General features: G+C 43.9%; 1 protein-coding gene across 1 annotated transcript in view; it reads right to left on the reverse strand.

The window, feature by feature from the left end:
• stk32a (serine/threonine kinase 32A) overlaps nt 1-15,193 on the reverse strand; it is a 40,410-nt gene that overhangs the window by 24,233 nt on the left and 984 nt on the right. The window contains exon 2 of the mRNA XM_076274942.1: nt 8,732-8,905. Within this exon, the coding sequence (XP_076131057.1) occupies nt 8,732-8,905 (174 nt within the window). The remainder of the gene's footprint in view (nt 1-8,731; nt 8,906-15,193) is intronic.

Raw genomic sequence — 15,193 nt, forward strand, 5'->3', positions numbered from 1 at the left:
CATTTCCATCAAAAGGAGGGCAAGAGCACAGGCAGATAGAGATGCAGAAGTGGTGAGGGAGGGAGAGAGAGAGAGATGGCAGAGAGAGGGGGTGGGGGGAGAGATGCAAAACAGAGAAGGTGAGGGAGAAAGAGAAAGAGAGAAAGATGACAGAGGGGAAAAGAGAGAGATGGAAAGAGGGCAAGGTACAGAATGCAAGGGAGAGATGGCGTGAGAGAGAGAGGGGGGAGAGAGAGAGAGAGAGAGAGAGAGAGAGAGAGAGAGACTAGTTGTTGTGGAGTGGTGGGCCAGGCTGCTGCACAAGGGTGGAACTCGCTCATCACCGCCAACAAAGGGAGATCTATCGATGACATCGCCCATCACCTAGACAACAAGCCCCCATGGGAGAGTTGCGTGGCAACCTAGAGGAAGGGCTTTTTTAGTAAGCACACACACAAACACACACACACACTCACACACACACACACACACACACAGATACACACACACACACACACTGTGCAGGGCAGCTGTGGGTTAGGTGTCTGCCATTTAGGTCACTACCCTGTGCACAACACCACCGCTGGTTAGCAGGCCTGAATGAACAGGCTGATAGGCTAAGCTAAGAAGGGTGATCTTGCACAGAAGCCAGTTTAAACATTAACTGTATTTGTATTGCATATTTACTCTTCTGTTTAGAAAATAATACCTACTGTTTACATTTTTCCTGCGTTAACTTATTTAATTATTCATTTATTTGTGTTATTCTTATTCACAGTATTCACAAACAGAATGTCCTTTTCTTCATTGTTGCTAACTTTATAAATATTATGTTGCGGTACTCTAAATATTATGTACTCGGTACTCTAAACAATAAACTCATGACCTCAATCGCAGGAAGTGCACCGATGGTTGAAATATATTCGTTATCTGCACTGTAAGCCACATTGTGGGAAAGTGCCCCTGAGAGGAATACAATGCAAAGGTATACTGTTATTGCTATTTCTGTTCACTCCATTTCTCTTCTGTCATTCAAAGAACAATTACTTTGCAAGTTCTCTTTCATCTGCAAGACTGCAATAAAATAACCATTACTTTAACAATGCCCACCACCCTCACTAATTCAAAGCCAATAATACTCTCTATAATCTGATATTCAGAGCAGTCTCACACTTCCTCTGTGGTTTCATTTGGACTCTCCAAAAGTGGAAATTTCTCTCTTATAACTGCCAGTATTTCATCCTCACTCCTGACTCTAATTAGGAAACGTTACTGGTCACTAAATCTCTGCACTTAGGGCTTGAAAGATCCTGCGGTGATGTGTGGCAAGCCTGAAGCTTAAGCGGACCATGCTCAGCAATTTGGTGGCATATGTATGTGTATTTACTGTATATACATACCTACCTACCTACCTACCTAACTACACCTGTCAATATTGGATGAAGTCACGTTTGTTTAAAACATATTCCTATAACCAAATGATAAATAAATAAATACAAATCTGCTGTTTTGCACATTTCAAAACAAATATGAAGGTCCTGAGAAGGACAGACATTACTTGACTCGACTCTTCCTGTGTCTCCACTCAAGTAGCCACTGCTGTCATTGCTTCTGCTGTCGTGTCACTCTAGCGTCCTGTGAAGAGGTTATTAGTGATTCATCACCGACCCCACTGGCTTGTGGTGCCGAATCCGATCCTCCAGCCTTTTCTCTCGGTTGACTAGCCCGACAACCTATTACCTGGATCTAATAACCTCATTACATCGCATATCATGAAGAGGCCAGTAACTGAGCTGGGCTAGTGGTCATCCGATCCCCACACATGGCCACCACACACACACATACACATACACATACACATACACGCACACACAACTAGCCATGCTTGCCCTTCACCAAACCGAGCGGCTCATCTGCTGTTTGTGTGGCTGTGTCTGGTGCTGCATGCTGGGTAAAACCTGCTCCGCTGCCAATGAGGTAGCGGGAGGCTGCGCTGTGGCTGTGCTGCTCTGCAGTGGGGGTTCCTGGATCTCTGATAAGCTCTGTGATTAAGGAGTGCAGCGGGCCAGGTCGGGCAGAGCAGCGCCAGATCAAGACCGGACCTGGCAGAACTTGAGCCAGCGGAGGGCCGGAACGGGCTCTGGAGTCGACCAGCTGCAGGAGATCTGGCCTCGCTCGGGCTGTTACACCCCCAGTGATTACCGATTAAAACCCAGCGCTGATCCAGTCAGGCTTTTGTCGACCAGAACAAGAACGCGCTACATTCACAAGGTCCTCAATAAGCCCTCTCTCTCTCCCTCTCTCTCTCTATTCTCCCCGAGATGAGTCATCAGGCAGTTAAAAGTCGGAACAGCCTGTGCGCCTCTGATGGGTACAGCCTTGGAAGAGACAAAGACTCTGCAAACAGAAGTCTTAGGGCTCTATCTTGCACTCCAGCGCAATTGACTTTGTATACTCACACTTTTGTCTTTCCTATTTTGCAGTCAGCACATATTGGAATTTTCCCTCCACAGGTACATATGCGTCCACGGGGGCGTTTCAGCGAAAAGAGGGGTGTGTTCCGGCGCAAACAGTGTTGATATTTTGCAGTTTCAGAAAACAATTCCGCCACAGACCAGGAACCTCCTGGTCTAAAGTCAGTGGTGCAAATTCAGATGCTATTTTAAGGGCGCATGCATGGCCACAGGCCTGCAGGAATGAATGCTGCTATGTACAACGATGTGCACAGATGGAAACATTCAAAGCCTTGATAATATTTCCCGGTTTTGTTCATGCATTGGTAAACTAAAAATTTAGTAGCCTATATAGTACATCTACATGCAATATCTTTATAACAACTATTAATTTGGATAACTTACAGCCCTATAAAGGCTAAAGTTACCTTTAGTTTTGTTCCAATTTACCGTTGTGCATGGCTTTAAACATTGTGTGCGCTTTAACACCAGCCTATAAGCATTATTCCAGCTGCGCTAAGGTTTTGACAAGCACCACAATTTTGCCTACCTTGTTGTAGCCCATTTGAAATAACTCCAAGCTTTGCTATGTTCCCTCCATCCTTTCGTTGTTTTCAAAAAACGTTTTATATCCATGATGGCCTTGAAGTCTTGAGTTTGTGAATTAGCTTAAATCAGCTTATTATGTGCTGTTAACCAGAAACCATAGATAGTAAAAGAAAGCAGCAAGTAGCCTTGGCTATAATTTCTGTAGTTGCTGCGTGCATTCATTGTTATTCACCCTCCTGCTCAAACAAAAGTTGTGCGTGCATTAAGTTGATGATAACGTGTTTACAAACTCTACTTTACATAAAATATTGTGAATAGCCTACTGTCATGCAGTTAATGGGATAATGTGCAGAGTTGGAAAGTTAGGTCAACTTGGAAACTGTTTCTCGTTGTTAAATTGTCTGATGGTAAGGTACAGCCGTAGCTTACACCTGCAGGAGCGCTTGCTTGGGCGCCTGTGTTGCGCAATGCACTTTGCTCCTCTCATCTATATGACACAGTTCCCATTTTTCCAAACCATACAAAATTACAAGGGCAAATATTGCTACGAGGGAAATCGGTGTGGTGTCCGATGTAAAAAAATAGGTATAAATCTAGCTTACACATTTCCACAAATCACGGATGTGTTGATGACATAAATTAAGAAATATTAGAGGACTTAATGAGACGTGATGTTGCACTGCATGCCGATGCCATTTAATCCAAATGCCCCAGCAGCAGCACGGGAGAGGAGAGCTTATCTGACAGAAGATCCGCATTGTCTATAGTAAGGTAATGTTAGATTACATTGCAAAAATATCACCATGCATTCATAACCTTGTGATTCAGTGAGAGTGATCCCAAAACATCGGAAAGTGACATTTCTGTATTACATTTTGTCAAGAGGAAAAATCAATAGCAAACTGTTCCCAACTGACTATAGCGCTGTGAACCGTTCCTGGTTGCGCCTGGCAAATCCGCCATCATAATAGCAATCCGCTATGGAACAAGCGTGCCTGTTGTTAAAGGGAATGTGAAATGACGCTCTGATTGGTTTATTGCACGTTACACCCAAACCACACCCATGAGTAATGTAGCTACTACAGACCACCCCATTTTAGCTTTGCGTCGGGCGCAACAGTCATTATCCCGCCGGTAAAATAGCATCAGCGCCCAAGATCGGCCCACAAAGCGACTTGTGCAAAGTCAATTGCGCTGGAGTGGAAGATAGAGCCCTTAAAGTCATTGTTCAGTCAAGAGTCAGAAGTTATGGAAGTCTTTGCAGCACAAGTTAAGCCACAGTGAAGCTATGGTACAAGGACAGTTAGATTTGATACCACAAATCTAAAAGAAAATATCATCAATGTAGAGAGTTGCCAAGTGAGACATCATCTGTCATTGAATGTCATTAGTCTGTGGTAAGATAAGGAAGATATCTCATAATTAATGACATTCTGACTTAAGGGTCACAGAAACATAAACCAGGTGAATGCAATCACATTTGGATTTTTACATTTTTAACCGTGAGATTAAACTTTGAGAGCCTCGGCCATGTGAAACATTTACAGGTATAATTTTGGAAAGAGGCACAAAAGCTCACTGAGCGTTACTAATTAAGGGAACAATTCCGAGCAGTGTGGCTAACAGCCTTGCGATATAACATGCATTATTAACACCCTCAAACTCTTCTTTTTTTGTCTTCCTTCGCTCCGATCCACTTCAATGAAACACCAAACACTCTACAAGTAAAGCTGTTCTGTGCCAACTCTGCATTAAACATGCTGTCTTGTCTCACAGGAAGCACAGCTTCACACCGCACGTTTCGTTTCAAAACTTTCCTGCACGTTGTTGGCGAGTACTGTGCTCCCACTAGTTCCCTACACTACATGCTGAATGCATGAGCAGGTATGCCAGTTAACTTTTGCTCTCAACGTCAACATCAGCTTTGGATGGTGGAAAGAGGAGTAAAAGTACCCCTGGATGACAGGGCAAAGTAAAGAAAGGCAATGGAAAAGATTAGTGTAGAAGGGAATTATTCATATGACAGATGATTAACTGTTGTGAATAGAACTGTGCTGTGTGGTAAACCAAACTCTTGGGTGGGTAGTGCACATGGACAAAACAGAGTGACAGAGAGGAGAAAAGAAAGAGATAACAGAGAGAGTGGTGGGGGATTCTTTGTGGTCAACTGAAAAACAGTGGATTTCCGCAACTATTCAGAACATTTTGCATCCCACACCCAGCAGAAGTGAAAATTACTGTAGGCCTATTGAGCGTACAGACATGTCTCTCTGAGATAAAAGCAGCACTCTCCCCAACGTGTCCGTTGCCTGTGGGGCTGGCTACCAGAGGCCTCGGCCAGAGAGCTCCAGCAAGCACCAGTCCTCCTCTGGCCAGTACAGAAGTGGAATTTCAATAAACAGGCATGCTTTAAAATGTTAAAATGTGTCTCAACACATACTGATTTAAGAGGGAGATTAGGGGGGTATTGCGAGGATCCTGTTCAAGTTTGAAGCTGACTATGAAAAGGATTCCGGGCCAGAGTTACATTTACAATTCCATAAATCTGCACTGACAGAATTCCTTTACTGGCTAAAAAGGAATTTGCGCTTGGGTGTCAAAGATTGACTTAATTACTTATGTCCTATTCAATCGGTGGCTGCTGGGGTAGCATAAGGTTAACAGTGCTAACTCCGCAGCTGTGGTGGGGCTCGGGGAGAGGGCTGGCCAGGCTCCCCAGCACGCCACTGTGGTCTGTGGTCTGCGGCCATCGATGGGGAAGGAAGGAGGCATCCCAAGCAGCTGAACGATGATGAGAGAAAAAAAGCTACACAAAAGTCCTTCAGCCTCACATTGGCAAGATGTTTCCACCGTTATTTCAGCTCCTTATAGCATACAGAAGGAGTGATTGTGTTTGGAGTAAAAGATAAGGAATCCAGAGATTGCACAGAGAGATACTCATAGCAGCAGCACAATCTGGAGCCACCTCACACCTCCTGCTTTATAGGGGATTATAAAAAGCCAATCATAGCCAACATGCACCCGGATCGCCAGGTATTGCACTATGTAACACTGTCGTGGGTAGAAACATGACCCTTTTCATCATTTTTAGACAAATTGGGTGCATCCTTTTTTGTTAAATGTGTACCCAGTATGTTGGGTACATCCTTATTGTTATATGGGTAAGTTGGAAATTGATCAAAAGGGGAATTCCTACACTGTGTTACTTTAAATCCCTGAAATCTACTACTGTAGTCCTCTTCAAAGACACATTAACAATATGGAGCTGAGTCCTGAAGTCTTCAGTGAGATACCAGACAGTGTTGTTGTTGTTGGATTGCTAATCAAGCAGCAATACCCATAAGAGAGAATATAAATCACTTTGTGATGAAACCATTTTTATACCAGTAGCCAAATTTGAACTCTGTTATATTTCTTCTGTATAAATGCAGAATGGGATTGAGGACTTTAAAGAATCCCAAGAGCTGGAAAGCTCTAATTAATCCCTGTTGACATAAAAACACTGGATGGAGAAAAGTCTGTGAAAACAGATTTCTACACAAACACCAGTGCTCAGTAAAAAGCAAAAGGGAAAGATGGATACATTCATTTGGTTGACTAATTAATTCTTAAACATCTCCATTAAACATTCCACTCTTTTTATAAATGTTTTATTTGATGTCCTCTCACTCATTTTTTTCTAGTTCCAATTATAATCTGTTAAATCTATTAATAAAATACTATATACTCACAATTCTACAGTACAAAGTGTGTAATGTACAGTACTACCATAATTAGTATATTAGGTTACAAGGTCAGAGAATTGTTATTTGTAAGATTTGTTTCACCTAGTACAAAAGTGGATAAATCTTAATGAATAACCTTTTACATCATTAAGGAAAGTCTGTTATAATAATTGCATGAATTTACAAAAATTTTAATTAGCATAATGCTATAATATGACAAACAATAATATGATAACTGATATATCATAAATCCTGTAACTTGATCACCTTGGTAATCTGTCTGCCAAATTTCCTAAAGGACAAGCTTGCATCAAGTTCAGTGCTCTTGTTTATCCCCCACTGGTTTGGAAAGCTGGTCTCTGTACAATTGCATTAATTGAACAGTAGTCATGCGTTAATAATTGAAGCCTCTCTGAGCAGCTGTTTTTCTCAGAAATAGAAACATAGGCCCCTGTGTCTGTCATGGCGTCCTGACCGCAGGCCTGTCCCTGTGGACCAGGTCACAAGTGCTGGAGGGAGGACCGCTCTGATGTCATAAAGCAAAGGGGACACTGGAAAACCATAGGGATGTGCAGGTTCAAGCAAACACACACACACACACGTGCACGCGCACACACTATCTATCTATCGATCTATCTATTTATCTTGTTTCCATGCATCTATCATTTATTTATTTGTTTTGTCATTGTTTGTTTCTTACAGCCCTCTCTCTGTTGATCTCTCCTCTCTCCCTCTGCTGTGGTTTGTGTGTTCAATTCTCTGAGAGATGACTTGAATATTAAAATGTCTCTCTAACACTCTGTCCTCCAACTGATGAGGGTAAAATATCTGATGTTGAGTGTGGAGCAAAAAGAATAAAGGCCTTGAGAGGAGAAACATCAATATGCTTACAGAAACATATCATATTAACTTCTCCGCTGCATCAACAGAGCTAACAAGTTGCTATGTGTAATGTTCAGGGCACTGTGTCAGAATTGAAAGGGAATGTTTAAAGTAATCTCCCATAAATTCACAAAGCAAATGGTGCAATCCGTTACTCGGGGTGTGATTAATTAGGCCTGCCAGAGGGCCTGAAGTTGCTCATTATTCCTGTTCTGGAAAGGCCCTTTCTCTGATCACCACACACACTCTCCAGCTCTCCTCAGTCAGTGATTCATGGAGCACGTGCCACACACAGTTTCACAGTAGTCTGTCTCTGTGTACCTCTCGTACAGTTTTTCTCTCACAGTCATTCGATAGTAGTGCTCCACGTCTCAGGAAAAGAACCAATTAGATGGGGTCTGTTTTTATATGTAAGTTATATAAAAGTGATATAGAAATGCTTTTTAAAAAATATGTAACTAATGTGGTATGGGCTTAAATGTGTATGCCTGTATGTTAAGGACACACTTATGATAAAGAATTTCTTATCAGGGATGAAGTACTAGTACATCAAATACATCCTGCTCTATCCTACCCTATCTATCCTGTCCTATTCTCAGCTTTTTTCATTACATTTTTAAAACACCACACACATAAATAGCTATTCACAATGAATGCTTTCCCTACTGACAAGCCTGGCATCCAAAGAGTAGGCCAAGCCTTCAGGCAGAGAGCAGTGCGTTCTGTCCCTTGTCCAAGGGCACCTCTACACAAAGTCAGGAGGAGCTGGGATCAAACCAGGAATCCAGCAACGGCTTGGCCTACTATTCGACCTTCTCTTCCTCTTACCCAGGACATTTATTTATAAGGCTTTTTTTTGCCTTGATCTTTTTCCATATCAACACACCCAGAGTAGACAGGAAGTTACTGAAGTTTGCTGAATTTCACAAAATGTGTGCTTTTAATGAAGGAATGCACATTTTAAATTGATGGCAACCCAAGGACTACCGTTATGACTAAGTAAACAACATAAGCACCACCACTGAATGAAAAACAGTGATGAACTTATTCACACTACTTTATTTAATGCACCAGCAATGCATCTCCAGATCACCAGTGGTTGCAGTTCCTGCCTTACTGGAAAAGGATTGTTTACTCTCTCACCTGTGGATGATGCGCTTGTTGCGCAGGTAGTGGAGAGCCAGGGCTATCTCGCAGACGTACAGCTTGACGGTGGACTCGGAGAAGTGCACGTTCTGCTGCAGGTGGTAGCGCAGGTCACCTCCCAGAAGCAGGTCCACCACCATGAACATGTCCTCCTCATCCTGGAACGAGTACCTGAGGCAAAGAGAGAGAGAGAGGGAGAGAGCAGGAGGTCAGGTCTCTTCATCACTCAGTCATGAAGTCATGATATTACCCACCAACTATAGCATCCTTGGGTGATTTAAAAAACTGATTACTAAAATACACATTAGATCTGACCAATTTCCAGATACATAGACAGCAGAGCACGGACAGCAGTCTGTAGACAGTTCCGAATTGCTGTAAGTAGCCTATCTTGTACTCTGCAGCTGTCGAAGCAAGTATAGGCATAACATTAGCTAACCCTCCGGCTTAACCGCTGACTTGAATTACGAACATAAACTGAGGAATCGGCAACTTTCACGGTCAGACATTTACTGTCATCGTTTGTAGGCTCACTCGCCCTTTTAAGGGTTTATGTGCCATCAAAGTGATTTTGGAAACTTTATTTTAATGTAAAAAAAACTCGTTAGAGCTGCTTTAAGTTGAAAGTGAAAACTATTCAGAATTTGGAATATCTCAACAATTTTGTAGATCTACGATATCACCATACAGTCCATTTCACTTTCAGACTCAACATTCTGCAGAAATAAACTCCTTCCCCTGCACCTGGTCAGATAATTAATAAAATGCCCCAGAGAACAACCACATTTTCCCAAGTTGAGCTGAACTTTAATAGGCTGTATGATGTGCTGGTGTCCATCTGTCCACTGTTTAACAGTCACAAGGCTTTTTAATGCATTCATAAGCCAGAGGCAACTCTTGGCTAGATTTTCAGTGCACAGTACATTTACTGTCTAATGTTTTGTACCAGATCAATCAGCCATTTCAGAAGAACAAGTGTCGGACAGGGCACATCTAACTCAGTACTAAAAGGCAACTTCTGCATGCATTCATGTGCTACTTTTGAGTACCTCGTGATGCTTTTCCCCACAAATACACATGGCAAAAGTATAAGTGACATCAGTGGGCAAGGCAAGCCGCTTGGGAATGTCAATGGTGTTGTTAGCCTCCATACTCAACCACTTTCAGCACAAGAAACATTTACTGTTGTGTTGTTCTCCCCGCCTTGTTTACCCGTGCACCTCAAGGGCACTGGCGATGTTCCGGCACGTGGCAAGGTTGTTTGGGGATGATTGCTCTGAGCCACGGCGCATCGCCTCTCACAATTATGCGCAAGTGCTGCCTTGCCCCCTGAGTGTTGATTGATTGAGGAGACTCCAGCGTGTCTACCCCCTGTAGTTTGAGTCCTTCAGCTCCGATTGCCCAGGGACCATACAGATTGCTCCATAATTAAGAATCTCATAATGGGGCTCTCCAGGACATTTTTGTGTTACTGATGATGGACATATAGTAGGCCTACTTCCTATAGATTCCTGTGCTACATATCTATGTCCTAAACATTACTATGTTTATTGTTGGTTTTGAATAGCTCTATGCCTCTAAATCAGAAAGCTCAAATCCTTCATGGCTACTCTGGTGCTGACACATTCGTTTAATTCCTCAACCCTCAAATTATGGCAATTGAGCACAGCGATCATCATTAATGGGCATATTCATTACGGGAGCGTTAAGTATCCAGAGGGGCCATTCTGATGTGGCGACAGGAGGGCAGTGAAACACTGTTCATTCGCTATGTAGCGGGTATCTACCGAACATACCCCCCCACCACCCTCTACTCCAGACATCCCATTAGGAGCAGAATGAGCTGGGAATGAAATACAGCTGCACTGGGCGCATTCTAGGTGCAGACTGTAAATTCTATGGGGGGGTGGCGCGGCTTGCGCAGGCGGACAGATTGACGACAAAAGTCCTCTAGCAGAACTCTTTTTTTTTTGGGGGGGGGGGGGGAATGACTTTGTCAGCCTCCTGAGAAGGAGACAAGGCATAGACATTGATAGCTGGTGGCCAATCATGGCAGCCGAGCCGCCCATCAGTCACACTATAGGTGGAGTTGTATGTCACAGCGCCTGAGAGAGAGGTCCTGTTTCTCCCTGTTCAGGTGCGTCAGGTGGATATGAGCGGCAGGAAGTAGCATGCATATCAATCGCTCCATCTGTCGGAGGACAAATTTGACTTTGCGCAGCCTGAATATTCATGAAGAACAGGCTGTATAAGGGAGACTGTGTGTCTGTGTGTCTGTGTGTGTGTGTGTGTGTGTGTGCTACCCAAAGGGAACAGAGTGGTCCACACAGAGTCCTTGGCCAGGAACAGAGCTACTTCTGGAAGACCTGTTCCTCATGCTTCAGTGGTGCGTTCTTGCTCTCACTCCCACAGTGGAGTCGATTAAGGGAGAACACTGAAAAATACTTAAAGCCCCTCACTTTGAATGAAGGTTTGAGGGGAGGTGGGGGTGGAGTGAGTTTGTGATGCGGGAGTCAGGGGAGCTCCTCAAAAGAGCACAGTTACCCTACTCCTCCCACTCTCTCTCTCTCTTTTGAAGTCTCTCTCTCACTCTCTCTCTTTACGCACACACACACACTTTCCCCCTCTCTCTCTCTCTCTCTCTCTCTTTATTGATGCCAACACACACACACACACACACAACCACAAACACACACACACACACACACAAACACACACACACAGACACAAAAACACATACAGATAGAGGCGAGAGAAGGACAGAGAGATTCCATAATCGAGATGGGCTTATTTTCCAAAGCATCAGAAAACTGTAGATCAAAGGGCATTCTCCAAGCTCTGTCCAAGTTAGAGCCCAGTTCTTTGTTGTGTTTGCGTGTGTGTGAGTGTGTGTGTGTGTGAGTGTGTGTGTGTGTGTGTGTGTGTGTGTGTGTGTGTGTGTGTGTTTGTGTCTGTGTGTCTGCGTGTGACTTGCAGCAAGGACTTTCTGTTAGAATACACCCTGGTTGCTCTCTCTCTCAGGACTTGTTTACCAGTTTACTAAAGACACCCTGAACTCTAATTAGGATGGCGTCAGCTGTCATTATCTGCGTGGAGATGCAAAATGGCCTAAGGCTCTTTCTCCTATGATGAAGACCGTAAACAAATCTCACCCTATCCACCATGTTTTTTTTACAGTAACGGACATCGTTTGTGGCCATAAAATGCTTTTTTTTCACTGGGCCTATAATGTTACGCATACTAATGCAAAACTGGGTACAAACTGATAATGCTCACATTTCAAATATTGTGACAGCATCTCATTAAAAAATGAAAGTCATCATTACAAATTCACTGACACATTAGTGCTGAGCCCCTTCTAATATACTCGAGACAAAAACCATCAAAAGCTTCTCACGGCTTTTCTTGCTACAGCTTTTTGCTGATGAGCTTTTTAAAAAGTCTTCATGCTTATGCCAGTGACTCTGGACATGAAAGACCCAAGACTTCAGCACCACCAGTAAATAAAGTGGACGAGACATGGCAGTAGCCACTACACTGTGATGACGAGAGGGAAAAAGTGATGGCTACCGCAGCCAATTAGCAAATTGCAAGACATTTTTTTCCATTAATGCCCCCCTGTCCTTGTGCGGCCATCTCCTTTTTTGTTGGCAGAGCAAGCATCCACTGAGGGATTTCTAAAAAAAAAAAACACCTGAGGATGCAGTTTTGTAACAGCACCATCAGCAGCAGCATCTCTCTCAAAATGGCCTCCCCACCTGGTCACTGCTGGGCATGTTTAATGTTTCTTAAATTAACGCTCTCTTGGTGTGAGATTTGCCCGACAGCGTCATTCTGCTTTTTGAACATGAGGTGCTCCTGTGACCTCGAAGATGCTCCTGAGTCTGGCCAAAAGCAGACACCAGCAGGCAGATATTTGTGTGCGCACATACACACACACACACTCTCTCTCTCTCTCACACACACACACACACACACTCCTACGTCCCTGCACATCTACACATACACCTCCACACACACACACACAAACACACACACATACATACACACACACACCTTACACACACACACACACACACACACACACACACACACACACACCTCATCTCAATGGAAGCACTGGCAGATATAGATGCTGCTGCTCTGCTGATGGGGACTTCAGTGTTGGCCAGACATGCAGTTAAGGCCTTTTAAGGCGAATTTAAAGGTCCATTTAAAGGGTGTAGCGAGTGAGCACAATTAGAGGGATAACTTGGAGCTTAGCCACTCTTTTGGTAGAACTTTCTAGGGCTTTAAACTCACTCATAGCTACAGAGCATCTTACAACCTGAAACAGTCTGGTTCAAATGAGTGACACATAAACATACCCATATGCACTATTATATAAAGGCAAACACACATATGTTTGAACACACATACACAACCAGACAGACATACAGACACACACACACACACACACACAGAGCCAGTCAAAGAAACACATATCGTATTGGCGTGTGAGCAGATTTCACACCACGGTGAGTCAGATCAATTCACCATTAGCCCTTTGATGGACAGACCACATCAGTCAAGGGCTCCTGTTCTTTCAGCAGCTGTCAGCATCGCTGATCTCTCTCAGCACCTATCTGCTAAAGCAGGTGAACACACACACACACACACACACATGCATACACACACATCATACATACACACACACATACACACACACACGCTCTGGTCACCATACTTCTCATCCCGGTCCAGCTGTCTCTGTGTACCACCCCACTCTGGCTCCCTCCTGTTAAGTAACTTTTGATGACATTCTGCTGCGCGTCTCCTCAAGCATCCCCTGCTCCATGATGTAACACCTGCCTCACATAATTCATTTTTCATCCTGCCTCTGTAGCCTCTCTCGATTATACATGCAGCCCTAAATATGTAATGCAAAAACGTCAGGGAGAATTTAAGTCAAGGGCATCCGGAGCAGCCATTGTGGAGAACGAAATCGAGCCAACATGGCAGTGGCTGAAATGCAAAAGGAATGTCATGCATTGAGGGGAGAAAATGCACCTCCTCAAGGACTTCACTTGTATCAATTTTACAAAGACCCTAAGGGTGGATTCACGTCAGATTCCAGGTAAAGCTAGAGGTATTATTAGTTTTTTTTTTTTACCACGGTCCAGAGAGTCCATGTCAGCTGCTTGCTCAAGCAGAAGTAGCATTGTCTACCTGTATGAGGTCTTTAAAAACTGAGTTCCGATTCCAGTTAAACTAAAAGCTGCATTAATAATAATAATAATAATCATAATCAATAACCATAAATATGCCGCTTTTCAGATGATGTTCCAGTTGAACAAAAAAAAACCTTTTCTTTAACTTTACTTAGGTATTTTAAGCCTTTAATGCTAATTTTACATCGACTTCCAGTACATGCCGAGCACAGCCTTATAAATCTCTACCCAAGCTTCCACTTGTACCCAATTCTGCATTATAAATCTGTACACTACCCAAGCCCTTAAGGCTGAACTCACATCAGATCCAGTTGAGCCAGAAGTCCCATTATCAATCCATACACAGGCTTTCCTCATATCCGCTTCCAGTTGCGCAAGCCCTGGACAGTTGGCCATGCCTGTGCCTCTTAGAGTTGTGTCCCCTGGACAGCAGAGGGGTGATGCAGATGTTTGCCTACTTTGGCCCCCCTGGACCGAACACATCCCCCTTCTTCCCACCAACCCCCATGCCAGTCCGGGCCCCACTTTGCAAGCTGGCACTGCCAAGCACGCCCACTGCCATCCTGATACATACAAGCCAGCACAGCTCAGCACAGCTCAGCACAGCACAGCACTAACACAGCACTAACACAGCACAGCACAGCACAGCACAGCACAGCACTAACACAGCACAGCACAGCACAGCACAGCAATAACACTACTCCACCAGGTCTGTCTGAACAAGATGTCCTCAGTGCTTTTACTGCTTTTAATGCTTTTACAAAGATCCAGACACTGGAGGCATGGGTGGGTAATTCCTAAATGATTGCTGCTTTGAGACAGCACATGTAGTGCACGTACATCAAAGCCACCCTGATATCATTTCACGGGTTAGGAATGTTTTCTTTGTCTGTTTTTGTGTGCACCAGACTGTGGAATCTAGAGTTGTGTTCATTCAGTGTGAGAGCAAAAAAGAAGTGCAATATAAAGTGAAAGATAGAGGGATGGAGAGAGAGAGAACTACAGAGATAGGAGAAGAGAAAGAGAAGAAGAATGACATACAGAGGGAGAGGGAGGGAGAGAGAGAGAGAGAGAGAGAGAGAGAGAGAGAGCAAGTGAGATGAGGGACAGCAACAGAGACAGAGCCTGCATCGGGCAGTGCAGCAGGTAATCTCTGACTCTCTAGCACTGACCTTGAGCGCTTCAGTTAGGGCGATCACAAGCAGCCGGCCGGCATGCTGCCCCGCTGACTGCAGCACATCTCTGGAAG

The sequence above is a fragment of the Alosa pseudoharengus genome, unplaced genomic scaffold (assembly GCF_046254945.1).
Source record: "Alosa pseudoharengus isolate Yale_2024_CS ecotype anadromous, Long Island Sound unplaced genomic scaffold, YU_APseudo_1.1 YU_APseudo_1.1_scf_8, whole genome shotgun sequence".
Classification (NCBI taxonomy): domain Eukaryota; kingdom Metazoa; phylum Chordata; class Actinopteri; order Clupeiformes; family Clupeidae; genus Alosa; species Alosa pseudoharengus.